The sequence below is a fragment of the Monomorium pharaonis genome, chromosome 6, assembly GCF_013373865.1.
Source record: "Monomorium pharaonis isolate MP-MQ-018 chromosome 6, ASM1337386v2, whole genome shotgun sequence".
Lineage (NCBI taxonomy): Eukaryota > Metazoa > Arthropoda > Insecta > Hymenoptera > Formicidae > Monomorium > Monomorium pharaonis.
This window is the reverse complement of record NC_050472.1, coordinates 20,692,160-20,720,060: the sequence shown is the minus strand read 5'-3', so window position 1 is coordinate 20,720,060 and position 27,901 is coordinate 20,692,160. Positions and strand designations below refer to the sequence as shown.

The 27,901-nt window shown below is 41.7% G+C and overlaps 1 protein-coding gene across 3 annotated transcripts in view; it reads left to right on the top strand.

Moving 5' to 3' along the window:
* LOC105836319 (zinc finger protein rotund) overlaps nucleotides 1–27,901 on the top strand; it is a 161,433-nt gene that overhangs the window by 32,740 nt on the left and 100,792 nt on the right. For 2 of the 3 annotated variants that reach the window (XM_036289098.1, XM_028190516.2), the window contains exons 1-2: nucleotides 16,715–19,408; nucleotides 23,854–24,105. In XM_036289098.1, coding sequence (XP_036144991.1) covers nucleotides 19,076–19,408; nucleotides 23,854–24,105 — 585 coding nt within the window. In that variant the 5' untranslated portion in view covers nucleotides 16,715–19,075. Of the gene's footprint in view, nucleotides 1–16,714; nucleotides 19,409–23,853; nucleotides 24,106–27,901 lie in introns of those variants that run through there. The other variant, XM_036289099.1, reaches the window with a different exon arrangement.

The window sequence follows — 27,901 nt, the reverse complement described above, 5'->3', positions numbered from 1 at the left end:
AGAGAAATAAGAGTGTCATCATCATTAGCCCGCCGAGTTACACGACGGACCTTTACGCACACGAAGCGCCGTAACGCGCGCGTACGCTTGTGCGTGTGCATCCGTGACAATGGGCACGAGGCCCCTGCTCTCGGAATCACGATCAGGATTTTCATACAGAGTTCGTCCGCCGGGAGGTATGCCGAAAAGATCCCTCTTTTTTTTCTCGAGATTGCCGAAATTATTCTACATCGTATCCTCGAGCTGTTTAATTTCGTTTAATTTGTTTCTTGAAAAGAAAATATTTTTGTGCTACTGATTTTCTATTGCTAGGGAAATAAATTGACATTATTTTAGGTTTGTAAAATTGTACTTCGAAATTCGCAATTATCTAATGTCGATTCTCGTTTTGATACCGAGAAGGAAATGAAGGAGAGGGGCCCCCCCAGCAAGTCAGTCTCGTACAAACGATAATCCGTTGTTTATCGCGCAATTTTGTCGGAAAGCAGACATCAGTTTGCATTAATGGCACAGAACGCGGCAATGCTCGCGATATGTAATCATACCTGTGCGATTGCAGTTTATCGAAGCGTGTTTCAAAGTGCAGAATCAAACTACATTTAGCCGCCTCAAGCACGGATGTTACTTTTGCACTTTGGAGCTCGGCGTTCCATTGTTGCATCACTCATCGTAAGATAAATTATTGAATTATCTCTCCGATATCGTATTCGACTGACGTTACTTATTTTGTCGTTAAAAATTTCAACTTTAACATTTCGCACGATATTGCAGCTAAAATTAAATGCCACAACGGTGCAATTGTTTCTGTAATCTTTTATTGTAATAGATAAATAAATGTAATTAAAGCTAACAATATCTGAATGTAATTTAAAAAACGAAAAGGACTCAAATTCTTCAGACAGTTTTATTTATATCGCGTGAAAAAGATTTAATCACATATATCTTTGTGAAGAATTATATTAAAATGTTATTATCTTACATTTTTGCGCATAATTTCTTTCTCATATTTTCTCATCTCATATTTTAATATAAAAGTACAAACATTTCACGTACACACATAACGTATTGGTGCATATTTCAAATATTTTACGTAAAATCAACACTATTGTAATCTTATGATTTCTATATTTCTATTTTTCTGATCTTACATGTTTACGAAAAAAAAAAAAAAAAAAAATTCACTTCTTAGTTCCTTAGGCATATAATTAATGCGGTTGAACTGATGACGCTTGCGTGCAGTCATCGATTTAATTTAGCCGGAAAGAGACCGGCGGTCGCTGTCAGTCTGGCAGTTTCCGATTGCAGTGATCGTGAAAGGAGAGAGGAGAATAGTGTGACGCGCTGTATGCTGGGCGACGCGACCATGACGCGACGCGACGCGACGCGACGCGACGGAAGGAGATTTCTCGTCGCGGTTGGACGAGCGGGCGCATTGTGGGCTCCTTCCTCCTTCTCGCATTGGTATTTCTACGACTAGCAGCCGAGCTTTGACGAGAGATTGATGCTCGCAGCGGCTCGCTCTGTGAGACGAATCAGCGCGCGCTACCGACGAAGAACAACGATCCGTTATCTCGCGAGAGAAGACGAGAGAGGCCAGTCTCCGGATCGCTGGCTCCAACGTAGATCGAGATGAGCGTGAAGGACGAAGTGGGAGAGACATAACGAGAGAGAGAGAGAGAGAGAGGGGGGGGGGAGGGAGAGGAGAATCGGAATTATGCGTTTTCTTCCGTCCTCTCGTCGACAATTCTGGTAGTGAGAGGAGATGAAGGAATGGAGAAAAGGAGAGGAGGAAGGACGAAGAAGAAAGGACTACCGCTGGCAAAAAGAGAGAAGGTGAAGCACACATCGCGGGGACAAAAGGCACCGCCGCGGAATTTTGAGCCCTCGTCGGCTCGTTCGGCCTCCTTTTAACGGGGATTCGCGCGGGGACGGTGGGGGGGTCTAAGACTACGCCCGGTCGGCGGAGAGTCCGACGATCTCTCGTGCAAAAACCGAAAATATTTTTGCTCTTCTATGGAGGTCTATGCGACCGTGGGGTCTGTCACGTTAACGCGAAAGCTCGTTGCAAGTCTTCAGTCTCGCGCGAGCTGCGGGATATCGCGAGGGCGCGCCGACTCTTCTTGTAACTTGTAACGCACGGCACGTGCAACCTGAAACGAATTATCGAATGGGATACGCGGTGCGACGTAGCTATAATGTCACCTCAATTTTGCATATACGTGCGACGTCTGTTATTTAAATCTTGTGTTACCTCGATGCACTTTTTTCGAATCAACGTGGCACTTTGAAGGGTTGAGAGCTTTACACTGGATATTTTTTATCGTACATTTTTTGCCTGATCTTCGCGGAGAAAAAAGTCCCACGGCGTTTACATTACGTACACGACACTGTCGACCGATGAAGCTATCGTTGGTCTTAAGTCGCGTTTGTAAAAAAAAAAAAAGAAAAAAAGAAAAAAGAAAAGAAGTCGGCAAATCCTCCCTCAGGAGGGTCCAAGTGGCAACGACACGGGAGATCCTATCAGCCGTTCGATCTTCGATTCTGAATTTAGCGGGAAAGGCCGCGCCACAGTCGTTTATGCCGCGGGGGATGCCATTAATCGTACGATTCTCCCCTAAATCTCCCACCGCGTGCTCCGGGAGACAGCGAGCGCGTCTCCATCCGGGAAGACTCTTGGATAGAAACGAGGGTGAGGCAGCGGGGAAGAGGGGGAGAGAAGCGAATGGAGAACACTCTCTTCCGGAAGCCGGAAGCCGGCGCGACTTAAAGACGCGTGCACATACTGAAATCGCGCATAGGCCGAAATTTCTTATGAGTGTAAGCTCGATTGGGTGTGCGATTTAATCTCGCGCAAGCTATTTTTACCTGTAAACGCGCGTAAATTATTTTGACGGCCCATCAATATTATTTTCAGATCTGTATCTAAATTTTTTAATACTTCAACAAAATCGTTTTTATTATGATGCTAATTAGTAGCAGAAAAATTTAGTTAGATTCACTGATAGAGAAATATGTTGTATTTGTAACTAGAGTTACATAGTAAAATAATTATAGTCAGGATCATTATTTTTCCAGTAATTATTACTATACTAATTATATGCTTATAGTAAATGTTTATGATGATTGTTTTATGATACAACTTGTATTGAAATCTCCATTTTTTTATGTGGCAACCACGTCACAATTAAGTTGCATAGATCAATATTATTATTATGAGAACTTTAATACAGTTTAAACAAACTATAATTTATATTATTGAATAACTGTAAAAATATGATTGGGTCGAAAAATGACTATAAATTATAGTGATATTATGATAAGTGTAATTATTTTTTGTCTGGGTGTACGGATAAAAACAATTTTGTTGGGCGATTAAAAGAATTTTGATAAACAATATCGCAAAATTTTGACATTTTAGCTATCAGTATGAGCATCCTACATAATTATTGAGATATATGAGAGTCTAATAAACATTATTTTTACGTCTGTATCCAGTTAAATCTTCAGATACTTTAGCGAAATTATTCTTTTTGTGCGGAAATTTTTTTCAATTCTCGATTATCACTTTTTGTGACGTTTTTTCACACAGCCATCTCTCACGCATAAAGAATGAAAAGATAAATAACTGTCAACGTTTATATCTTTAATCTTGACATATTTTTACATGTTTTTGTTTTTTTTTTTTCTTACAAAGTGATAATTATTGGGTCAAGTAACTATCGACACGACTGCAAGCGCACAATTGCAGTTTCTTCGGGCTAAGTCTTCGCGTTTTTCTCATTATTTATAATTATTTTTCATTGGGTCTCTTGATTATGGAGCGTGGCGAGTTCTCACGAAAAAAGTGCGGTGTTATGATGCGAGGTATATACATGATGATAATTTCTCTTCGCTTAGATGTTAATTTGATTTGTATGTAACTATGCACACTGCTCTAATCATGACAGGCGCAACACGATGTTTTATTAAGAAATTTTTTTACTATCTTTTCTTTTCTATATTTTTGCAACTCAGATCTTTACCGCGTAAAAACAACAGTTAATTGTGCATATTTCTTACAAATAGCAATTAAAGCATACGTGACTTTCTGTATGATTCGGTATGATTGCGAAATAATAATTAAGTAACGCAGCTTTTAGTTGCATTCAATAAAATTATCTGATGCAAACGCCTTTTGCAGTAAATAATAATTGAAGTTTTATTTAACACCGTTTGCAAACTTTAGTCTATCAGTAGAAATTAATGCAGTTTTATGTTACAATCTTTCGCCGTTTAATATTATTGCAGGAAAAAGTAAGATTTAATATTAAATACCGCTTATAAATTAAGAATTTATATGGTTTTTTGAAGAAAAAAAAACCGCATATGTACAACTACTTAAATTTCAAGGATAAATATTATGAATTTTACGAATTAGTTTTGATTACCGAGCAGTCTACTTTCAGAACATTTTCTTCAAATATAATGTCGTAATCGTTTTATTATACAAAATGCTTTGCAATTCAGGAGATATGCCGCTATAAAGAACTGCAAAAAGAATGTCGGCATACTAAACATCCCACATTCCTCTTTTTGATTCTTTTTAAATTTATATAATATCGGCGATCGAACTTTCTGGCATGATATTGTTGTTTGGAGACGTTTTAGGCTTTGCCGATTTTTCGCTCGGTATGCGCTTATGTGAAAAAATTGACCGCTCTAATAAGCACAGTCTTTTTACGTTGAACGCTAATTAAATTTTATATGACTTTATGCATCCTGAAATTTTAGCATACCATCATGAAGATAAACTTTTCATGAAAGGGAGGTGATTAATTTTGTAACGATTATTATGATCTCAGTTAGTTTTCTTAATTAAAATATTAAGATATTAAGAACTGTTTCAATGCGACATAATATAATACAAATATGATGTAAATTAATTAATATTTATTGACACATTGCAGCATTATAAATATTTAACGTTATTTAAATTACTGCTTGTAAAATATTATTGCGTTCGCCTTCACCTTTTATGTCTGTGCTTCAAATAAGAAATATTCTTTTAGAATATAACTAGTATCGTTCTACGAAAAACTCTAAAAAAAAAGCTGTTGCATAAATATAAGAATTAAAAAAAGATATAGCTTGGTTTATTACAATGATTTCGTTGGTTAATTAATATCATAATTAACATTCAGCTCAACAACCATGTGAATAATGTAATATACTAATGTGGAAATAATTAAAAAAATTTAATATTGCTATTTATGAAATATAATCATTTTGTTAATTTACTCAGGGTCGGTTGTTCCAATTTCTTGGTAAACTTATCTACCAGGTAAGCATGTGTCTATCTTCATTTGTTTTCTTAGATAAATAAAGACAAACATATATTTACCTGATAGGTAAATTTACCAAGAAGTTGGAACAACCAACCCTAAATCTTTTCAAAGGATGGCAATAATATCTTAAAATTTACATTAGACGTGAGAAATTTTATTCGCACAGAGTAATAATATAATTATGTACAAATGCATGCTGCTACAAAAAATAAAAAAAAATGTATTTCTGCGTATATACATTGAAGAATAAAGCGCATTACCGTTTTTTAAATTGACGACATCATTGTTACAATAATACAATTAGAAAACGAAAGTTTATTATATCATATAATCACATGAAAGTGATTATCGGTGCAGCAATCGGAGAATATTATGTTGCACGATGTCCTTCTTTCGGTGTCGATCCTTGGAGCGAATTTTACCGCCGCGCGATGCGGAAGGTTCCAATTTACCCCCGTGATTTTGGGCGGTCAACCAACCCTTATCCGCGGTGGATAAAACAGGGAACTTCGGGAGGTCCTGGGAATTACCCGGCCTGGAATTACCAACCCCTAACGCGGAGGGGTGCGCGCCCCCGAACTCGCCCGAACCATCCGAGGGAATGGCGCGTTACCGCGTCGGTTAGGGCGCTCGATTATCATGGAGAGCGGCGCGCGGTCGAAAGCGGGAGAAACCTGTTTTACTAGTGAGAGGGTTTGCCGAAATCTTGCGCGAGCCTCTCGACGCGCACGCAGTGAATTTTTCCGTCAACCCTGCCGTGGCGGTTAGATCGAGAAACGTGCGAACGTTCAATCCCGTGACGTTATCATGTTTTTCAGAAGCCGAATCGATCTCGGCTTCTGATGCTTTTTATAAGTCTTTTAATATTAGTAACCAGAGCGTATGATTAATTCGGAGCCTCATCAATTTTCTCTACTTGATGTTCTATGGAGTTTTTATCATATATTAACCTATGCCGAAAAGCAGATGGGGGAGGGGAGATTTTGTAAATTTTTGGAATGCCGAGGAAAGAAATTAAGAAATTTCAGAACGAAGTAATCGCGGACTCTGCCGGAACGACTTCGCAGCGCGATTCCTCTGAGAAAATCTCAATTTTGTCGCTCCGGGCGTTCTGCGATCGGTTGCTCGCGATTGTAATGTAACGTAAAAAAAAGCATTTGTTTACTTTTTTCATGATTAAAACCCGATCGCTCGCTCTTACGGTCAACAGATCGCAACAGGTAACCGTTTAATATTCTCTCTCTCTCTCTCTCTCCCTCGTTTTTCCCTCCTCTTTTTTTTATCCATCAGAAAAACAACGACTGGCTGCGCGATCCGCGAACCGTTTGGACGCACTCTCTCAATTACTTTTATTTGACAATCCGAACGCTTGTTTTCCCCCTTGTAGCGTTTGCGCTGCAACAGGTTGCAAAGGATGACAGAGATAATTTTTTTTCCGTCCGAAAATAAAAATAATATCCAGGTGTGATATATGATCGTATTTTAAACGCGATGCCGCCGCGTCCTCCAAAACAGCCGTTCGCGTTGTCGGGATTAATACGGCGAGTGCCTCGCGAATTGCAAGCCCGATTCGGCCCGGCGTGCCGCGATATTGATCATTTTGCCAAAATTCATACGCAGCGCTAAGACGCGACACGCAGGCTCTACAAAATACTACCCCCTCCCCTCCCCTTTCCGTCTCACGTCAGTCACAATACAGTTTGTCACGAAGGCAAACAGTCGTCGGTCGATTCACCACCTGCTTGTCCGTTGATTGAAGGGAGGGTGGGGAGAGTGGGGGGGGGAGGGAAGGGTGAGATGCGCGTTCGGTGACGCTTTTTATCGGACGCCCCTGAGGTTACTCGTTTAGAATTCCCGGACACCTAGTGTTACCATCATGTTTACGCAACAGGTGAACCTCGCGCGCTCCGTGCACGCCGCTATTAACAAAATCTGCGCTAACGAGACGTTGACGCTCCCCCCGCCGTTCCATCGTAATTAGCGGCGGCGGCGGCGGCGCGGCTTTTCAAGCGGCTTCGATCCAGCGGCTGCCAATTGGCCTCCTCTCGCGAGCAACACGCGAGCGGCGCGCGCGGGATGATTCGCTCTTCTCTCGGCGAAGTTTCGGGAATTATCCCCCCTCCCCCCCCCCCCGGTCCGATCGTGTGAAATAAAGCCACCGCAGGTGAACACGTCGCCGTGCACACGTGTCGCGCCCAGCGTTCGCTCGCTCGCTCCTCTCACGGTTCGTCGAATCATTAAGGGGGTATTAATTGCTAACGGGGACGCAATTAGTATCGCGGTCGTAAATCGACAATGTCGTGACGCAACGCAGCGTCGCCAGAAACGGTGGAAGTCGTTAATCGACGCGGTGTCTCGGTTCGCTCTTTTCTTAAAACGCACTTGTCGCTCGTCTGAAAGACTGTAACCTGAAAAAAAAAAAAACGATAACGCATTAAAATTCATTCGCGAAATTTACCGACTATTCTCTCGTAAACGTCCCTCGCTCCTAGTTTGACATAACAAAGAGGCGAATGCCGCAGAGAGAAGTTATCGATTAAAACCTTGGCTTGTACGCTTTGCAAGAATTATTTGCAAATTGTTTCGTGTAAAGTGATCAGAATTTTTCACATGGAGGAAAGTTTATTATTAAACTTCTCTCTACGAAGTGTATTTATGGGAAATTTAATCATATTTTGATGCCTTTGAAAAAGTATGCATAATATATAATATACTTCATTAGTAGTAACGATAGGAATGGTACATTTGGTTTTAATAGATTGAACGGCGTACAATGGATTGAAAATGTTTTAATTTAAAAAATTGAAAAATTTTTTTAACACAAACGATCAGCATTGACTTCGGTGCAGATTCCGTGATAAATTTTCAGAATGCAATATAACAAACAGAGAAATAGCGATGTGATTGATGAAACGTTATTTTCCATCCCCGCACTAGAGTTTTTATTGTAGTTTTACACCTGCCTTGTTTTGCCACTGCAAAAAGGCGCAAAACAAGTTTGGTTTTACTTTCGGCTGATGTTTTCATTTCGAAATTTGCAAGCCCTGCGTTTGCCATAGGGAGCAAGATATAACGACACGGCAGGAGGAAGAGGAAGAGGAGGAGGAGGACAGGGGTGGAAAAAATACAGATCGACATGCCGCGAGCGGGGGTGGCCGCCGAAGGGTGGTGTATTTTTTCTGAAAACACTGCTTGCACCTCGTCTCGCCATCGTCGCCCGCGAGAAGAATGGAAAAACAATATTTTGCCGTTTCGTCCCGAGTTCTCGTTCCTTTATTGCTTTTTTTGTTCCTTTTTTTCTTTCATTTTGTTATTACGCAGTCCGACGCAACTGAACGAAACTCGAGGCGTGTCGAAGGGCGAGATTATGCGGCGAGAATCAATGCCGATGGTTTCTCAAAAGTCTCGAGGTGTTTCGAGTATCGAATGGGAACGCGTATTCAAACGTTCGAAAGCTTAGCGTGAAATATTAAAGGCATCGCGAAATGTTTTTAAATTACCAATGGGTTCAGCTAGTCATAAAGTTTTAATTGTTTTAATTTAAATTTATTTAAAACTAATAAAGTAATAGAGAAGAACTGCGATATTTATTGTACGTAAATTAAATGTATTGTATATGCATTGATATTTAATTTCTGAATGTTTCTTACATGTAAACAAGTATATTACGTACAGAAATTCTTATTTTCACTTCAATTCACGAAAGATTAATCGTGTACTGAATACTTGATGCAACCTACTTGCGCGTTCTCGCGATTTCGCCGTGTTTAACCCCCGGCTGAAACTGTGTCTCCGCATCGCCGAAGAACTTTCTCCGTCTCGACGCTATTATTAACAGCGCCCCATTATCGTGACTAATAGGTGCGACCGGCGTATTTTGCCAATCTCACCCGTTCAACCCCAGGCCGAAGGAGGAGGCCACTTTCGGCGCTCCATCCCCTTTAACCAATGTTTTCCAGCCGATCCGCTTTAAGGGATGGGCCTTTATTTAGGCTGGTGGTGTGAGAGCACCGAAGTACAGCGCGTCAGTACGCCTCCACGACCGTCGCGGTCTCTCTCTCTCTCTCTCTCTCTCTCTTTCTCTCCTTTCTCTTCACCCCCTTCGGCCTTCCCTTTAGTCAGCGACCTCATCACCCTCTGCTACCTTCGGGGGTGTCGGTCGTCACGGGGGAAAGGGGAGGAGGGGGGAGGGGCTGGTTATCGATTAAAAAATGTCTGCCCTTCAAGACGGCCTAGGTCACGACCTGTCCGTCACACACACGCGCGCGCGTGTATCGCCAATCGTCACTTGGTACGTCCGCTAATACATCCCTAATACGCATAGTACGTTTGCCCCCTAAGAATTATTACAGGTGACGATCTCTCCCGTTTCTGTTTTTAGTCACGCGATTTTGTACTCAAATACAAGTTTTACACGCGCGACATAATACGGTAATAGATCTACTTGGAAGATCCAATTAATTTCTGACCGGACAGTTCGAATAATAGTTTGAGATATCTACGTTATCGATCGTTTCACTTCGACAATTTAATTCAGATGGCAATATCTTGATAGAATTTTTCTGGGAGGGTAGGGAAGAATTTTAACATTTTATTCAATATCTTGTGCGATTTTGTGTAAATTTATTCAATTTTTTAAATAAATCTTGAATATATTGGTAATTGCGTGTAGCGGAGCTTCGAGATTACACACAGTTGCAGTTACAATGATGAAAGTTTTTTTTTTTTTTAAGTTATTCTCTTCTTCCCTCATTGAACGTGCGTCATATCCATTGCCGTCGCGAGGACGTGATTAAAATAACGCGACAGACAATGCGACAATAAAAACGCGGAGGAAGAAAAAATATCGCGGCATGCTTTCACAACTTTCGCGATTTTCAATCATGCCTCAAGTTTCGTTAAAAAGATTCGCTACTCCTTTGTACCTTCTTACATAGCGACACATGAAATATGCCCTGCTTTATGTCCCGCGTGCCATCTCATTCTTACGTTGCGTTTTGCGTTTCACGATGCCTTTTGCGATACATTGCAAACGACTCGTGACGCATTATGCGATGAATAAAATCCCAAGTAGTCAGCAGCGAAGCGTTGCTCTAACCGTTTCAAGATGCACCAACAGCTGGATGCGTGATGTATTTTGTTACGTGCTATGGTATATTTTAACTCTAGTTATAACTTTTCTGTATAACCTTTTTTTCTTGCATAAGCGTGGAATCGAACATATCCTCAATCGCGATTTTACAATCGCAGACTGACAACTTTCTGAGACTTGACAACTCTCCGACATCAGTATGCGAATCGAAATGTAGCCTTATTTATTGAGATGGTGATATGTGGCGTGGCCAGCGGGATGACAGTCTCATCAATATTCTCTATATTGACAATCTGTCAATATTCTCAGATTATATAATGTTTTTAACTTTTGAAATGTGTATATTTCGCAATATATATCAAATACTTTTATATTATTGCTGAAGATTATTATAAATTACTTTGAAACAAGAGTTTTGTAAATTAAAAAAAAAGGAAAGCTGTTCTATATCTTTTTAAAACTAATCGATGAATTGTTCTCTCTCTTATAAATTTTAATATCTTCTTTTTATCCTGAAGTATATAAAGAAATAATAACTCGAATGACATCTATTTAACAATATATCGTGCAATTACATCGTTAGCTCGTATCTTATTGATAAAAGATTGGTTAGCCACAATTACAGAATTAACATTAAACGTTGACGATTTGAGGTCACCCTTTACAGCTGAGATCGAGTGTGTCGTCGTCATAAGAAGGGTCCAAGTGCCGTGCGTAAACGCGTAGGTGGTTTGCGACAGGTCAGGAGCACCGTGGAGGACGTGGTGGCGACGCGACGGAGTAGGGAAACCAGAAAGAAAGAGTGAGAAAGAGAAAGAAAGGAATAGACAGAGCGAGAGCGAGCGAGCGAGCGAACAAGAGAGAGAGAGAGAGAGAGAGAGAGAGAGACATGTTGGAAAAAGCAGAGGAAAAAGGATGGAAATGTATAGCTATAGTCGGTTGACAAGGTGGGGCGATGGAAGAGGGACGGTAAGATATCGGAGGGGACAGACAAGGACGGGGGATAATCGATAGACACGGCTAGACGCCGCCCCAGACAACCTTTTGCCTTAGCTTAAGGACACACCGACCCTTAAACAATTTAGCCCACATAAACTGATACGCATCCCGATCGTCGATGTTTACTCAGGATCCCGTCTCAGCGTCCAAATCTCGGGGATCAACCTCTCTGTCTCGGCTTATATCGGCTTATAATTCTCGGATGTCGATATAGCGCTTCGCGATTTTTTTCGCATGCCAGCGCGCATTTTACGTTAGGTGTATGTTACGTCAAAATTACAGCGAGAAACTTTGTCGATCTGTCATTGAATGCTCTTCTCCTCCGCTTGATCCGATTTAAATTCTTTCGAATTGAGAATTCTTAGACGTTGATATAAAAAGAACATTTATAATCATAAAATTGAGTTAATGGCAACACTCCGTTGAGCGTTTACTCAAAACCAATTGCGAGCGTTCAATCTTTGAACGGATTTTTCAATTTTACTTATTACATAATATTGCTTTCGTTGCATAAATGATTTTTTGCTCTCGCACGGTTGGTTTTAATTGAGCAACTTTTTTTAATTTCTTACAATCTCGTAATATAATATCAGGCATTGTTTTGAATATCAAAGGCAATTATATCGTTAATAATTGTCACGTTATTGAAATTTGATTATAAGATTGCAACTATGAGGCACATAATATTGTATCAAATGTGTGATCAATTTGAAATGTTTTAAGATTAATACATTAATTAGGAAAACAGATGAGATTATTCTTTGAATGATATCGTACCTGGCCGCCAACTTGACTTCTATTTATAATACGATGTATAGATATTAATAATTCAAAATGGCCGTACCGTAGAAGCCCTTATGGCCGGCACTACGGAGATTTCTGTGGTGCGATAAAAAAAAATAAAGGAGGGTCCCGGCAGCAGCGACCAATCGCGCTACTCCCTGATCATATCAGTCGACTTAATTTATTATTTTATGCGTGTGCAGCTTACACCAGCAGTAATGATGCGGTGCGTGCAAATAATGTGCCGTCTTAAAGCAACGTTCATAACATAATGGCCAACGCATTGTTTCGACGTACGAGTTAATTGTCAGAAAATTTCTAGATACATTATGAAAAATTAGGAGCACATTTTTTTGAAAAATATTTAACTTTATCAACTTTAAGTAAATTCTGATTAGGGGGATGATTTTTATTCTAAATTATGGAGCTTACAGCGATCAGTATTACGTTAAATTTAACGTAAAAAATTATCTATTGGATAAAGATTGTTATACAGATTAAGTATTTTAATAAAAAACATTAAAACAATAAGTGAAATGACCAAGAGATGTCTTTCTAAGTTCGAAGCAAAAGACAGGACGGTAATTGCAGGTCGAGGTTATAACAAAAATTAATGTACGAGAATATGTGGACATCCACAACGAATCAAATTCTCGATTGTTCCCGTATCGCTTTTTGTTCGTGTTAACTTAAAAATAAGAGCGATTCACGAGTGACTCATAAGATAAGCGTACTCGTTTGTCACGAGGGTCGCGCGGGGATCCTTACGGGGATCGTTTCCAGTGTAGACGTCGCGCGCGCCGGACAGAAGCGCCGTTCAATGTGTGCGCGAAACCGACGCTCGTAGGGCGACGCTAGATAGGAAGGATGGAAAAACCTACCTCAACCGGGTTGTGCTGGAGGGAGGATTCGTTCGCGATGGGAGAGCAAAAGAGAAAAATAAGAAAAGAAAGCGGGAGCCGCGGAGGAGACGACGTCGTCTTTCCACCCTCGTGGACGACGGCGACGACGACGGCAACGACGACGACGACGACGACGACGACGACGCGATATCTGGGTCGAGACTCGTCGTCGCCGGCGTCCCGGCGCCAGGCATCCTTCTCTTTGGCTTTTTTCGACGGGCCGGCGAACGGAAAAACGTCCAGAAATGGAAAAGTACTGCGGCGTTCCGTTGTCCTGCGGTTTTCTTCGCTCTATTCTCGGGAATGAAGAAGGCGTATTTCGGCGTTACGTCGTAAAGTGACGTTAATTGATAATTTTTTTTTAATTAAAAATGTTCTGTGGATATAAGAATATATGTTTGTTGACGATGGTTGCAAGATTGTAATTAAAGGTATTCATTGCTTTACTTTTTAAAGAGAGTTTATGTACTAATGTGATTGCACAATTCTTTTATTTATTGAATAACATGATAAGCATATAAATATAAACGTCAACAATTAATTATAACGTCCTCTATGCACTTTTGTTTCATTCATCAAATGTTATCTTAATCGGAGTTAAAAATACCACTTTTTTTTATCATCATCTGTAATCTAAAGCAACACTATAATATTAAAATACTTTTACCACAATGTATCATGTAGATTATCGTATACATCGCAAATTAGTGGTCTATTAAATAACGTTCAAGTAGCAAGTGAATTACTATCCCCCTTCTGTACATCTGCTCGCATTTTCATATTTCACCGCGAAGTAAAAACCCGTAGAAAATGGATAACATTCCTCGGTCAGATTCGTCTGAGACTTTTTGCAAGTTTTCGAGCGATTGAAACGAAGCGTCGCCCACTGAAAAGTCAAGGGTTGAGAGATTCAGATTGGCGGGCTGCTCGGTGCTGGGAGCAGGGATCTAATTTTACAAGGGCGCGCGAGGGAAACGCGCGGGAGGGTGGGATGCGAAAACTCGTCGCCGTACGCGAGAGCGCTGTCGGTGTAAAACTGGCGGAAGGCCGCCGCCGCCGCCGCCGGCCGTTACGCGAAAGTTAGAAGTTAGTTACACGGGGGCGGCCGCCCCTCATCTGCATATCCGTACACCCTACCCCCCGTCGCATCCACGGCCTCTTTCCCTTCTCTGCTCTCGTTTCCGAGTCGCTCCGATCTTCCTCTAACCGGCGTGCTGCCACCGCAAGCTGCTCAACAAGTGGTTCTTCGGTTTAGCGCCCGGCTTAGCGCTTCTTTAATTTTCGTTGCTCCTCCCCCCCCCCTTCCTTTCCCCCCGCGGTCTTCTCGTGACTCCGCTTCCTCGCGTCCATCGCGAAGCACGTTGTCCCTCGAGCAGAGTGAACGTGCGGCGTTTCGTTGCTACGGATTCAATGTGAACCTCCCTTCTCGTCGAATTCTCAATTGCACGCGGGTTTTGTCGAGAAGCGTGTAATTTTAGAAATTTGTGTAATTTAAAAAAAAAAAACCCTTTAGTATAATTCCGACTCGTATTGCAGGCTTAAGAAGTCATTCAGTCGTGACACAATTTTCAATAAGCAAATCGAGACGATACGAAGTTTTCAAAGTCCATTTAACTGTGATGACATTATTTGGAAGTAATAGCGTACTTTGCCTCGTGAGCAATGGTAGAATCGTGACAGAAGATATATAGAAAGAGAGAGAGTTTGTACTATTTCGAGTACTTCAAAGGGTGACTTCTCACGCGAATGGCAGACACACACTCGTATGCGTGACGAGCGTAATAACAGATAATACTCTCCGAGCGCTCTGAATAGGAGGAACGACCGTTTTTCGGTGGATAAAATGCCGAGGAAGCATGAGAAATCGAAGGCAGAGAGAAAGAGACGAGCTTTCCGAGCGGACGGGCGATTGTGCTGCACCGATGAAAACACTTCTCTCTCTCTCTCTCTCCCGGCTCGCTCCGCCCCGAAAAACCAAAACACAAATAATATTGTACGCGTCCTGGCACACCGCAATGGGGGAAAAGGGTGGCACTCTCGGCGCCCTCATCGGGCTATTTAGAGCGGAAGGAAGAAAGGGTTCTTCAGTAGTGCGAGGCTATCTGCATACCAATGGCACAATGGTAATTAGGGATGCACCGTTAGAAGCATTAGAGGCACGTCGGAGGCTCTCCTCTTTCCCGCGTGCTCTTGCTGCTGGTGCTTTCGTCCCGATTATATTCCTCGGTGAAGGACAGAATGAATCTCCGGGAGCGCCGGGGAGTCACGTTTTCTCACTTTCTCCCTCTCTTTTTCCGGACGTTCTTCCGCATCGTATGTATCAAGCTAACCCGAAAAGCTGATCTGATGCCACTCGAGAAGAAAGCGCGTCTCGCTGTACCCGCGCCCGCGGCGGCCCGCCCCGTCGTCGTCGGTTATTTCGCGAGCGTCCCCGTAAAACGAGGCTAAGGTGTATTTGCGGCGCCGATTATTCCATGTTCTGGGCTGGATGGGTCTGAATCTTTTACGCCGATCGATCGTAACGAGCGTGTATAACTCGAGACCCACTGAAAGTGATCAGACTATTAGCTGATGTTTCGCTGAACTTTTCTTCGTTACGACATCCCTCTTTCACGGTTCTTTTCAATAAGCTTGAGATGGAATTAATCGAATTGAATTATCGTTCTACTTTCCGTCTTCCGTGTATAAATAGTACATGAAATGCCCGCGATTGCACTTCGAACGAGTGAAAGTATTTATTCGAATCGTCATCGTTGAAATTGGTGCGATTACATCTACAGCTATAAAGAGACTTTTTAAACATTTCTTCGCATTCCCTCTAGAGATAAATAATCTCTATGTAAACCGCAACTCTATGTGAATTAGCGTACAATTAAGTACCATTATTTGTCATTTCCCTCGAGGACTATGGCTACTTCACGCATGGAACCGTCAGAAAGTTTTGCTACTTAACAGTAGCCATGTTGCCTTTGACACACTCGTCAAAATATTCTTCGCCAAATACGCGCGTGTACACACGGCGATCTTCCAAACCGCCCCCCTACTTCTGTCCTCCCCCCCGCCTCCTCTCCCCGCTCCGAACACACGTGACACTCGCACACATCGATTCCTGGATGTGTGCTTTCTGGTCGTCAGAGCGCATGCTGCACTGCGCACAATTCCTACCACCCCGTCCACCCACTTCCACCGTCGTACCTCTCTCACCGCCCCGACGCCCTCGCCACCGACTCCAAACTCTCGTGCAGCGCGCCATGCAACCCCCTAGGAGGCGACTCTTATTATTTCCATTTTTCCAATTCGGTTGGGGGGCGGGAAGCGAGCGTGCAACACACTCCCCCACCTCCCCTTCTACTTCCTTGCCGCCTTCGCTCCCACTCTTCGGACCGTCTCCATCACCCTCTTACTTGCACCCCCTCCTCAGGTGGCCGGCCGAAGGAAAAATATCTATATTTATCTGTTTCTTCGCGGGCTACGTCTCTCTACCCCCTTCTTGCTCCTACCCCTTGTGCTTCCTTTTCCCCACATCTTCGCCCTCCTCCTCCACATTCGAGATTTTCTCTGTCTCTCATACTTTCTTTCTTTTTCTTATTCCTTCTGTTTCCTTCTCCTTCTTACTTCCATCTACCACTTCTTACCGCGCCGCGGCGCCGCGCGTCCGCGAGACCGACGGAGAGAGTGAGAGAGAGAGAGAGAAAGAGAGAGGAGGTGGAAAAGAATAAGACAGACAGAGAGGGTAAGTGGGAGTGTGAAGGCAGAGGAGTAGAGAGAGGAAAAGGAAGTAAAAGACGGAGGCTACTACGACGACGACTACGACGACGACGACGACGACGACGACGACGACGTCGACGACGCCGGCGGCCACGGCGAAGCGTGCGCGCCTTTCCTTGGCCTCAAGCGCGAGAAAGAGAGACTGAGGAGGAAGGAGACGGCGGTAGGAGTAGGAAGGATAGAAAGGGAGAGAAGGACGGAGAAAGAGAGCGCCGAGCTTCCGCTTCCTTATGCTCCGCCGCGGACTGCATCAACCAGTCGCGCGGTCGCGCTCACATAAGAAACTGGGATTCGAGAGGCCGACCCCCTTCTCGAGCCAGCGCGCGGTTCCGCAAAGGCGGAAGGAAGCGAACGGCGGTTACCGGCGAGTGTACGTCGCGCGGTCGTCGCGAAAGCCGCTCTCCCCGTTACACGTTACTCTAATGAAGCAAGATAACACGCACGTGTAACGTAGAAAAAGAAATTATCCGCGCTCAACCAAGGCTCGAGCCCGACTGACCGAACGTTTACCCCCACCACCGTGCGAGGCGAGCGAGTCGTATACGCGTCGTCCGCGATTCACGAAGGGGCCCCGGTAGGGCCCGTCGAATCGGGCCTTGAGCGCGAGGGCCCGTCGGTGCCCATCGGCTACACTCGGCTCGACGACAGTCGCGTCATTCACGCCGATGATGAAGAGAGGGGGGCCGCGCGGCCTCCTGAACGAGTTCTATGAATACACCACGAGGATGACGCCGCCGGAAATAACGGAGGCTTAAGGGGTGTTGTTACTCGATGCCACTTCGCGCCACCGAGGAAGATGTTTCTGCTCCTTTCAGTGCTTCCTCTTCCTCCTCTTCTTCCTGGCGACGGAGAGATCCGACCAGGTGGAGGAAGGCGAGTTCGGGGAGGATGCTGCATGTTCTCATTGAGGGACAAATCTTAACGAAGAGGAAGCAGCATCGATGTTAATGTCACGGAAACGGGAGAGATCCCAGACGATCAACCAAAGTTCCTATTTTTCACGTGTTTTAGCCCAAAGTTTAGAAAATTAAGGGAGCGAGATTTAGAGAAGTAAGGGAGGCGGAAAGAGAGGGTGTGAAGAGGTTAAGAAAGCGCTAAAGCGTAAGGAAGATCGAGATGACGCACGTCGAAACCTCGTGTCTGCGACGAGAATGGAGCCTCCCGCGCTAATTAACCAGCCAATTAGAAAGCCCGCGGCCATGCGTAATGAGCTGCGCGCGCAAAAGTTCCTAAATGCAACGCGGTCCTTTTTCCTTCGAATTCGCGCCGGTCACGAAACACGCGGCGCGCACTAATAATATAAATTTAGATATACAAAGGAAACGAAAACCTCCTCCTCGGCCGTATTGATTACGACCGCGTTCGAGATTACGAGAGTGTGACCGAAGCGGTGGAGAGCAGGTGGAGGATAAGGAGCGCTTTAGTCCTTGATACTAGTCCGCTAACAATCATAGTGATAGTATAATAATAATAATAATACCGCTAGAGATTAATTGTACAACGGCGAAGAGCGCCTTCTCTGCCGAGACGAGTGGCGGAAGGTGGAATAAATAAGCAACGTACTTGTGTCTTATGGCGTCCGATTACGCCAACAGGCAATAAAAAAGCAGGAGACTCGAGGCGCGTACGAAGACGAGACACGTCGAGGAGACACGTTTTCCTTCTATCCTGCCCCGCGCACAGAACCACGGTGCGCGCAAGGGAATCTATCTGTTTTTCTTTTGAGACAGCATGGAACCTGCGGATGGACACGCTCGACTTCGGAAACCGACCTTGCAGCTCTTTAAGCAGTTTTTAACCGTATATTAATGTGCCACGTGGGCTCTTGAAGCAATTTCACAGACCGCGCACGCCGCGCGGTGTTTTTATCCTCTTAACCGAGTACGAAGTAACTAAATAAAATAAATAGAAGGATTACGAAATATATATATAAACAAACAAATAAATATATATATATATATATATACACACAATTTAAGAATAACCTATTTAATTATATATTCCTATATACATATACAAGGAACACATGTACAGGTATTTTACTAGGTCCTTACGATTTTGAAACTCACCCTCGTTGAAATGAAGAGAGGCGATAAGTGAAATTTGCAGGAGACCAAAGAGAAAAGGGGGTGCTTTTCGTGCGTTCGTTCGAAAGCTAGAAAAGATATTTTTCACTGCGTCGGAACAGTGTAACGAGAACGGCTAAAATGTCCACGATGAGTGTCGTCTCGAACTCTTCCGTCGAGGTGGACTCGGATTCCTCTAACGACGTGTCGAGCAAGGACGATAGCGCCGAAAGAAAGTTTATCCTACGCAACGAGCTGTACAGTAGCTTGCTGGCGAGCGCGTTAGGCAAAACCGTGCTCAACAGGCATCTCAATTTCAAAGAGCAGGGAATTAACTTCAATCTGGCATCCCTGAAGGACAACTTAAACGCGCTCGGTGCACTGAAGGAGTTAAAGGACTTGAAGGGCTTGACCGTCAGCAGCGTGCCCGCCTTTCCGAGGAACTTGGCCCTTCATCGGGAAGATCACGACGAGGTTAGACTCGGCCCGCTGAGAAATCTCTCTGTATTATCGTTGTTTGTTGTATTTCTGTTACTGCTGCTTCGGCAGCATTCAAGTTTTCTTTTTACAATGGTTTGCGGTTACGCTATGCGAATTATCAATTTTTTCATCTTATATATTTAGATTAATTAATACGTATATAGAAGGTAAAAAATGCGCTGTTAGATTCCAAGTAAGGAGGACGGTATGATAAATTCTGATTTTACAAAATATAAAATTAAAAAATTATTTACATATTTTCGTTTATTTTTATTTCTTCTGGATTCTAAGTACTGAAATTAAATAATAATACGTCTTCATTAGAACGGAAAATAGAATTTCTTGCAGTTTTTCCTTGAAAAGTTGCTATATCGCGCAGTTTAACGAACATCACGTGAGCATAGTGGTATATTAGGAGCATATAAGCGGAAGTGGAGAAGCGCCAAGTATCAAGTGGGAGGACGTAGACGATGTCGCCAAGGATCGTGGGGATAGTTAGCGAAGAGTTAAAGGCCGGTTGACAGGTCGGCGAAACTGTTTGCGAGATAAAGTGCGTTCTAACGTGGATGGCGTTCGTCGCCGGTATAAGTTGTCAGTTAAAAAGTTAGAGCATAGTTAGCGGCGGCGAGTTTTCGCGTAACGAGGGCATAAAACAGGAGGCCGAGTTGAGATTTCGTTTACTCGTACAATACTCCGTTTTCTTGTTAGCTCTTTAAATGTTTCCCCGATATGTTTTGCCTCGGTTAGCTCCAATGATGTTCTATCACATTCGGAACCGGTTTGCCTTGATTTCTGATCTAGAGTGTAATGGTTTTGTAATTTTATTTGCATATTTACGCAATTGTGTAAAACTGGAAAAGAGATCGGTGAGTAATTTTTAAAAAAATTGCGCACAAGAGAGAAAATGTAGCAATTAATTAGAACGTCTCACTCTTGGAGTAGCCTAATGAATTTTTAAAATAAATTGAAATGACTGTGTGAACTTCAGCAATTCAGTTAAAATGAATTTTTTACTTGAAAATTAATTAAACGTTTAATATCATTAACAATAATTGCTACTTATTATACTGTTTTTTCCTGTTTAAGATTTTAAAAAGATAAAGTTTATATATTTTTATTATTTTAAAGAAAGAAAATTTAATTAACTTTTTAAAAATGTATCTTGATTAATACTCGAACTTCTTTCTGTTATAATTTATTAATTTACTGCAATAGTAGCGCGCTTTTGGCTATTTCCTGTTGCTTCCTTTTGCTTTTGCTCGAGTTGCCACCGTGAAGGAACTTTTCTTGGCACGATTATGGTTTTGGCTCGCTTTAGTCGAAGCTACGACGATTCCTGACCTAAATCCATAAACATGCACCTGCGTGTTTGTTTCGTTTCAATTGTACAGAGTTTCCTATCGTTTTCGCAATACCCTTCATAAGAATCAATTCTTTATTTAATCGATTATTTTATTTATGACAACGAATTTTATTATGGGTTACAGTTTTTTTACTAATAAATAATTTTGTTATTTTTTTATTATTACGAAGAGAAATTACATTGATTTAATTGACCATTGCCTATTTTTTAAGAGTATGGAAAAATTAAAGTCAAATATTTCCGGCTTATGGCTTAACGATAAAGTGATAACGAACGCGTTTACTATTGTTTTTATCGCGTTTATATTATCTATTGCTGAAACCTTTTATTAGTATCTAAAGCGAATTAATTAGTTCTCAAACTGGATTTTATGATATCTGGAGCTTATATTAAGCCTAGAGAGAAGAATGTTACGGGCATCGTATTGCGTGCCCGAGAACGTGTAATTAAGTTAGTCGCAATAATGAAACGCATCATCCCCCTTTGAGACTCCCTTAAGAAATAATACCCCTGGTAAGCTCTGGGGGGATGGCTATTCGAGAAACTAATAATCACGCTCACAATTCGTAACACGTTTTTCTCACGATGCACCGCTGCGCGAACAATTAGCGACTTCAGTCCAAAGTCCCCCCTTAATTAACGATTTACTCCGATTAGTTTGCTATGCCACGGAGGGCCGAGATTTTACTTCGCGAGAAAAGAGATAGAAGATAGAAGAATTAAAACCCGATTATTCGGAGGTCATTTAAAAAGTATGAATATGTATATTTTATTGGAGATTTAAAGGAGAAAGAGAGAGAGAGGGGGGGAGATGAAAGAAAGGGGGGAGGGGGAGAGAGAGAGAGAGAGAGAGAGAGAGAGAGAGAGAGAGAGAGAGAGAGAGAGAGTGTGGTAAGCAGAACACGGAGATGTAATATAGAACGTCATTATAAATATTAAAGAAACAGAAGGTATGTTTATCCATAAAACTCGAACACTGCTCTAAAATTGTAATTGATTGTAATTTATATTTAAAAATATTCTAAAAGATAGAAGATCTCGTTTTTAATCCGTCGAGGACGAACGGGACGGCATTTGTACTTATGAGGGAGATTGCACATATTTAATACGGGAAATGGGTGCTAATGATATTACTGAATTGTAACGTAATTTTATTCGATGAAATTTTCCATTCGAACGGAAACGGATAATAATGGAGCCGATATCGCGAAGTAGAATCGCGAGAGTATCCCAGCAGCAAAAGATGATTTCAGTTGCATCTACTTTTATAACCGCCTGGTGCTCATCGCTCCTGCATTCGTCGACGTATTGATTGGCTATCGTCCGACGTACGTTTTCTCTTCTTTGTCTGGGGCTATGAATTTCTTACGACGTCTCTTGCGGTCGATAGCGCTGCAGATCGGTATAATTACACTCGAATTTGTAAATGTGTTGATCGTTATACACGTACAAAATAATCTGTGGGCTGTGGGACTATTATATTTTCTTATATATTTGTAAGAGTTTAAGTTTCAAGGTAACGCCTGTAAGCAATTGAATATAATATACATAAATTTTGTTGTATTCATTTAATTGTGTACTTGACGGCGCTTAATTTATAGTATCATGGGAATTATAAGCTGAAAATGTGTTTTCATATTATGAGTTTAGGTATTTTGACTGAAATATATTTTCCGACTTAATACTAGCCGATTCATCGATCAATTTATTAATGGCTAACTCTTCTCGCGTACTCGATCATGAATACCTAATGTTTCCTCGCCAGTCACAGACAAGAATGAACGAGTTTAATAATCACCGTCATTATATATAATATGCATGAAAATTTGCCCAGTCTTTCACAATCTAAGATTTTCTATTAAGTTGAAAAAGTCAACTCATATAATATCAATTATATTTAACGCAATCTTAACATTTCTGGAAATGATGCAAAAATTTTAAGTTAATTATCTTTATAATTTTGAATATTTACGTACATGTGTGTGTGTGTGTTTGTGTATGTAAGGTAAATTCGGATATGATGGCTATAGTTTTTTAAATTGCAAAAAACATACTTTTGTTTTTTATTTTTTAATGACGTTTGGTATATTGCTTTATTGAAGCTTAAAGTATGTAAAACTATCGACATTAAAGAGAAAATATTTAATGAAAATTTTATATTATAAAAATATTGAAACACAAACATTGGCCACCTTTCACAACTTTTAGGGAAAAAATGGCCATAATATTATAGGACAGTTGGCCATACATATTTTATGTACTTAACATTTACAAAATAATAAAAAATTTATAATTTTACATATTTAATTTTATTGCTACATATCATCACATTTAATTTTATATTTAAACATTTTTAATAATAAATGTTCATATAAATTTAGCATTTATTTAACTCAATGTCAGTAGTAAAAAAATATCTATGACATACAAAATTATAATATCAGGTGCGCACTTAATTCTCGGTTTTTTAAATAAAATATACACATTAATACCTACCCCGAAAAAAGTCATGGGCCATCTTTACCCAAACTGAGAGAAAGATGGTCGTTTTTAAAAAAATAAAAAAAGAAATAAAGGTAATCGTACATTACAATTTACATACTTTCGTTATGTGTCTAACATTCATTGTGGCAGCCCAACTGTAATTTATTTGACGTTATGGCAATTTTTAATGAACATATGAAAAACTTTGCAGGCAATTAAAACTAAAAACGTGATGTAATATCCACAGTATTGTTATTTTGAATAGCATATGCACATAAGCTACAATAAATATTAATTATCTTTAAAAATAATTACAAGAACATTATTTAGCAATTAATGGAGAAGCCATTGGCCATCATATCTTAATTTATCCTGTGTATGTAGATAACACAGATATTCATTGTTATAAATGATTCTAGATGTAGGAAAGTATTATGATAAAAAAACATGGTAATGCATTTAATCTGATGTTTTTTGTAAAGAATACACTTAACATTTTGAAAAAAATTTATAAAAGAATTAAAATTAATTGTGTTATATCAAATTCATGTAGGTTTTTTTTTAACGAATTGGTATTTTTTTCTTTTTATAGAAAAACTCATTTGCGTGGTCGGAGGGTGGCGAAGAAGGTGGCGGCGGCGGCGGCGGAGGTGGCGGAGGAACGGGTGGAACTGGACCAGGTACTGGCCCTGCGACCACCGGTGGTGGCGGACTGGCCCATTGGGTCAGTGTTATGGCGGAGCACATTCACAATCCGCATTCCGCCACTGGTGTCGGTGTTCACCATCAACAACAATCCCCACCTCAACCGCCTTACCCGTGGAACAATGGCCTTTCCAGTGACGTGAGTACGCTCTTATTGCATCCACTCGATTTGCTGTACATATTAAAAATCATGTCGAAAAGTCATTGATAACTATAAATTTATTTTATTTTGTTACATTTTTTGCAAATGATAAATTTTATTGTACATTGTTATCGAAGGTGATGTTGCTTGGCTAATGATTGAATAGAGCAATCTCAGTAATTCCGAGAAAAATAAAGTAATTTCAGTAAAATATATAAAAGCAAACACTTGTAAATGTAAAAGAAACAATAACGAATAACGTTGGTATAAACATAGCATTTTTTTTAATATCAGAAAATGTATCGTAAGATCTTATATAATTGGTTAATAATGGGATTTGCTATAATGGGGAAAGAGAGATTTTTCTAATTACTCTTTTGAAAAAAATCGTAACGTTTAACAAGTACTATCGAGTTTTGAATTTATTCCTCTATATCCTTTGTGTTTCTCGCGGATTCGACGAAAGCTACAGTGGCGACAAAAAAATCAACGACAAAAAATTCAAAAGAAAGAGACGGTTAGAGAGGAGTAGAAGGGAAATAAGGAAGAGGAGAAGGAACGTTGCCTGAATTAAATATGACCGGAAGAGAGACACCGTTAAATGCGCAGTGGTGCAACGGCACCAAAGCTTCGGAAATAGTAGAAAAAAAATTCCCGTCCGACATTCTCTCTTTCTTTTTTTTTTCTTCTTTTTTTAATGCGCGGTGTCAGCGGGACGGAATACGCTACCCTGTTTTGATTTTGTTTTTTTTTTTCCCTCCACCCTTTCGCGTGCTATCTCCGGATGAGAATCCTGCATAATTTAGACGAGACTGGATTAGAGGAGACCGTCAAGAGAGGAAGAGACAATGAGCGCGAGAGAGTCGGAAAAGGGTGAAGTAGTAAAATCGAAATGGAAGCGACGGGGGTGAGAAGCAGGATGGGATACAAACGACTCGAAAAACGACGGCGAAAAAGGGCGCCAAAAAGGGCTGAAGATCGCTTTACATAGCGGTGTTCTTTCGTCGGTTTTCACCTCAAGATAAAAAAAAAGAAAGAGAGAGAGAGAGAGAGAGAAAGAAAGAAAACAAATAGACGGAAGCGCGAAAAAAAGACTTTCGGTGAAGAGGGGCAAAAAACCATGTATGCGCATTCGTGCGAAAGGGAATGAATAAGTGAGGAGAGAGGACGAATGGGGAAAAAAGTAGTTGCTCATTTGAATCGATAGTGGTGGTTACACGGCGTTTTTCTTGCGTTAATCAGGTTTCAGCAGTTCATTTATGGCGTAATTTAAGAGAGGATTAACGAAAGAGTGTCTGATATCAGAGTATGATTTTTAAGTTGTGCGAGGAAAGAGCTTTTTAATCTTATATTTTTCAAGCTTATATGTATAGTTTCTGAAATACTTGCACTTTTTACACGCTTCATTCGGTAGAATCAGCGTCTGCAATTATGTCACTCGCGTCATTATTATAGCTGCGCTCCCATTACCGGGGCGAGATCACGGAGAATCCTCGATCACAGAGGACTCGTTTGTTTTTCTAAGACAAGAAATTAGGGTGCGCCTTCTATCTTCGTACGGTGTGAAAAGGACCGGATTTGAATGTGAATAGAAGCGGCAGACATCTCGAGGACGCTCTTTATCGGTCGTAGAACCTGCAGCACGCGGAAGAGTTATCCCGAAGCCTCGTTTATCCTTTCTCTTTTTCTTTGTCTCTCTCTCTCTCTCTCTCCCTTTCTCTTCTTCTTCTTCCGTTGAAGGCTCACCCGGTTTTTGTCTATGGTTATGGGTGCCCGCGGGACCCACGCCATGGGTCTATCGCGAAGGCCTCGGGGAAAAAACAAGGAACTACGACAACGGGGGGACGATTTAAATAATCCGCGGCATGCTAATGTCTCCGGCATTCTCACGGAACACCGTCCGTAAAAGTCCCTCTCGTAGGGTAGGGGGGGGGGCGATAGTTTGGGAGAGAAGAAAAAAGAATGAGCGTACAAGACAATCGGCCAATCTGCATACGATGCATACGGGCGAGGAAGAGCCTGCGCCCCTTGGAGAGCTGCGTCCCTCGAGAAGATGATCGCGTTATCTCGGTGAACGACTTGTAACCAACGGATTGCCGGTCGCAATTCAACCGTCATACATTTTACTAAAAATCTTAAATTAATTTCTTGCTCGTAACAAAGATGGACCTGATAGCCATTGGATTTATTGCAAAAAAGAAATCGCAGTCCTTTGAAAGAAATGTCCACGCTCCGGCAATGCTAACCGTCGGGAGCTAAGGGGTGAAAGGAACGCCGGGTGAAGAAGACGCCACGGTGGCGGTATGTTGGCGCAATGCCGCGTCATGTGCGAAAATCGGTAACACGTTTTCGGAGGTTGTAATCTGTCGTCGGTTTTGCCCAGCGGGTGGTCAACCCCTTTTTCCGGGCTTTTTTACGCCTGCCCGACCATAATCCCTTAAAACGCTTAGAGGCGTTCTTTAGGGTAATTTCTTCACGGCGAAGAAGAGGGGCGCACCTCATCCTCGTCGGGTCCCGCATCATCATTTTATTCGGCGAGATGCAAAACACCTTTGGCCGCGCGCGCTCTCTTGTATCCCCTCCCCCCTCCCCACCCCTTCCTCTATCCCGCTTTCGGAAATAGCAACTGCAGGAATCGTTCTTTGCCGCGAGAGTCCTCGGCCTCGCGCGGAACACCACCCCTGACGAAGATTATGCAAAGGAGGACTCATCCATCCCTTTCTTTTCCCTTCTTCGTAACTATCCTTCACCTTCCCCCCCCCCTGCCCCCGCGAAAGTCCCCTCGCGCGTCGTCCTCTTTCTCCTTTCTCTCTCTTTCTCTTTCTCTCGCGTCATATTTGTCCCCTCGACACGGTAGCAGCACGAAAATTAAAATAATGGTTCCCGCAACCCCTGCCGACATTTTTTTACTTCTTCGATCGGCTTTTTCTGCATGTGCACCTTCGACACGGCAACGACAGCCGGCATGCAAATCGTGCGCAACGGGATTTTTGTCTCCGTTCGGCGAGAGACAAAAAAAAAGGAGCGGGGAGAAATAAGGCGCGGTTTATTGTCTCGGTCTAGTGTACCAGGACCGTTCGTTAAGGGACCGATGTCGAAATAAAACTTTTTTTTTCCATCTCTGCGCGCAGAATGCCGCCGGATGACGAAGCCGTGTCTCCGATTGGCTAATGAATTTCTGGGGCAACGTGCCGCGACGGGAAGAAAAAAAAAAAGGCGACGGGACTAACGTTCACCTCGCATTGAACAAAATGAAATGGTGAAACGAAAGTTTCACGACGAGGCAATTTATATCGCGTCATCGTACGACGATATTCCGATGCAATTTTTTATATCCGTGCTTTAGCATCTGTTTCACGCAGAATAGATTTTATATTGCGTATAAGAACGTAGATTATCATTTGACTCTTGTGCAATTTTTCACTGATTATATCATTTTTCTAATTAAGCAGTATTATTACTTTTACCAACAGATTATCTAATATCATTTTAATCTAATATCATTATCAATATATTGTTTATTAACTAAGAAAAGCACTCGATATTTATTAATTATTAAAGTTTTATTTTGTTTTACAGATTAATTATATGTAAGAATTAATTAGATTGGATATGTACTTTGTATTCCTTATTATGTAAAACTCGGATCGAAAAACAAGGTGTTACACGTAGCATATGTCTAAAAACAAGTATGGCAGGTCATATTTTTGGGGGTTTCAGACTTCTCGGTTAATTTTGCATTTGCCGCGTCATCGACAGCAAACCTTGCTCCTTAACAATCATTTCTTCGTAT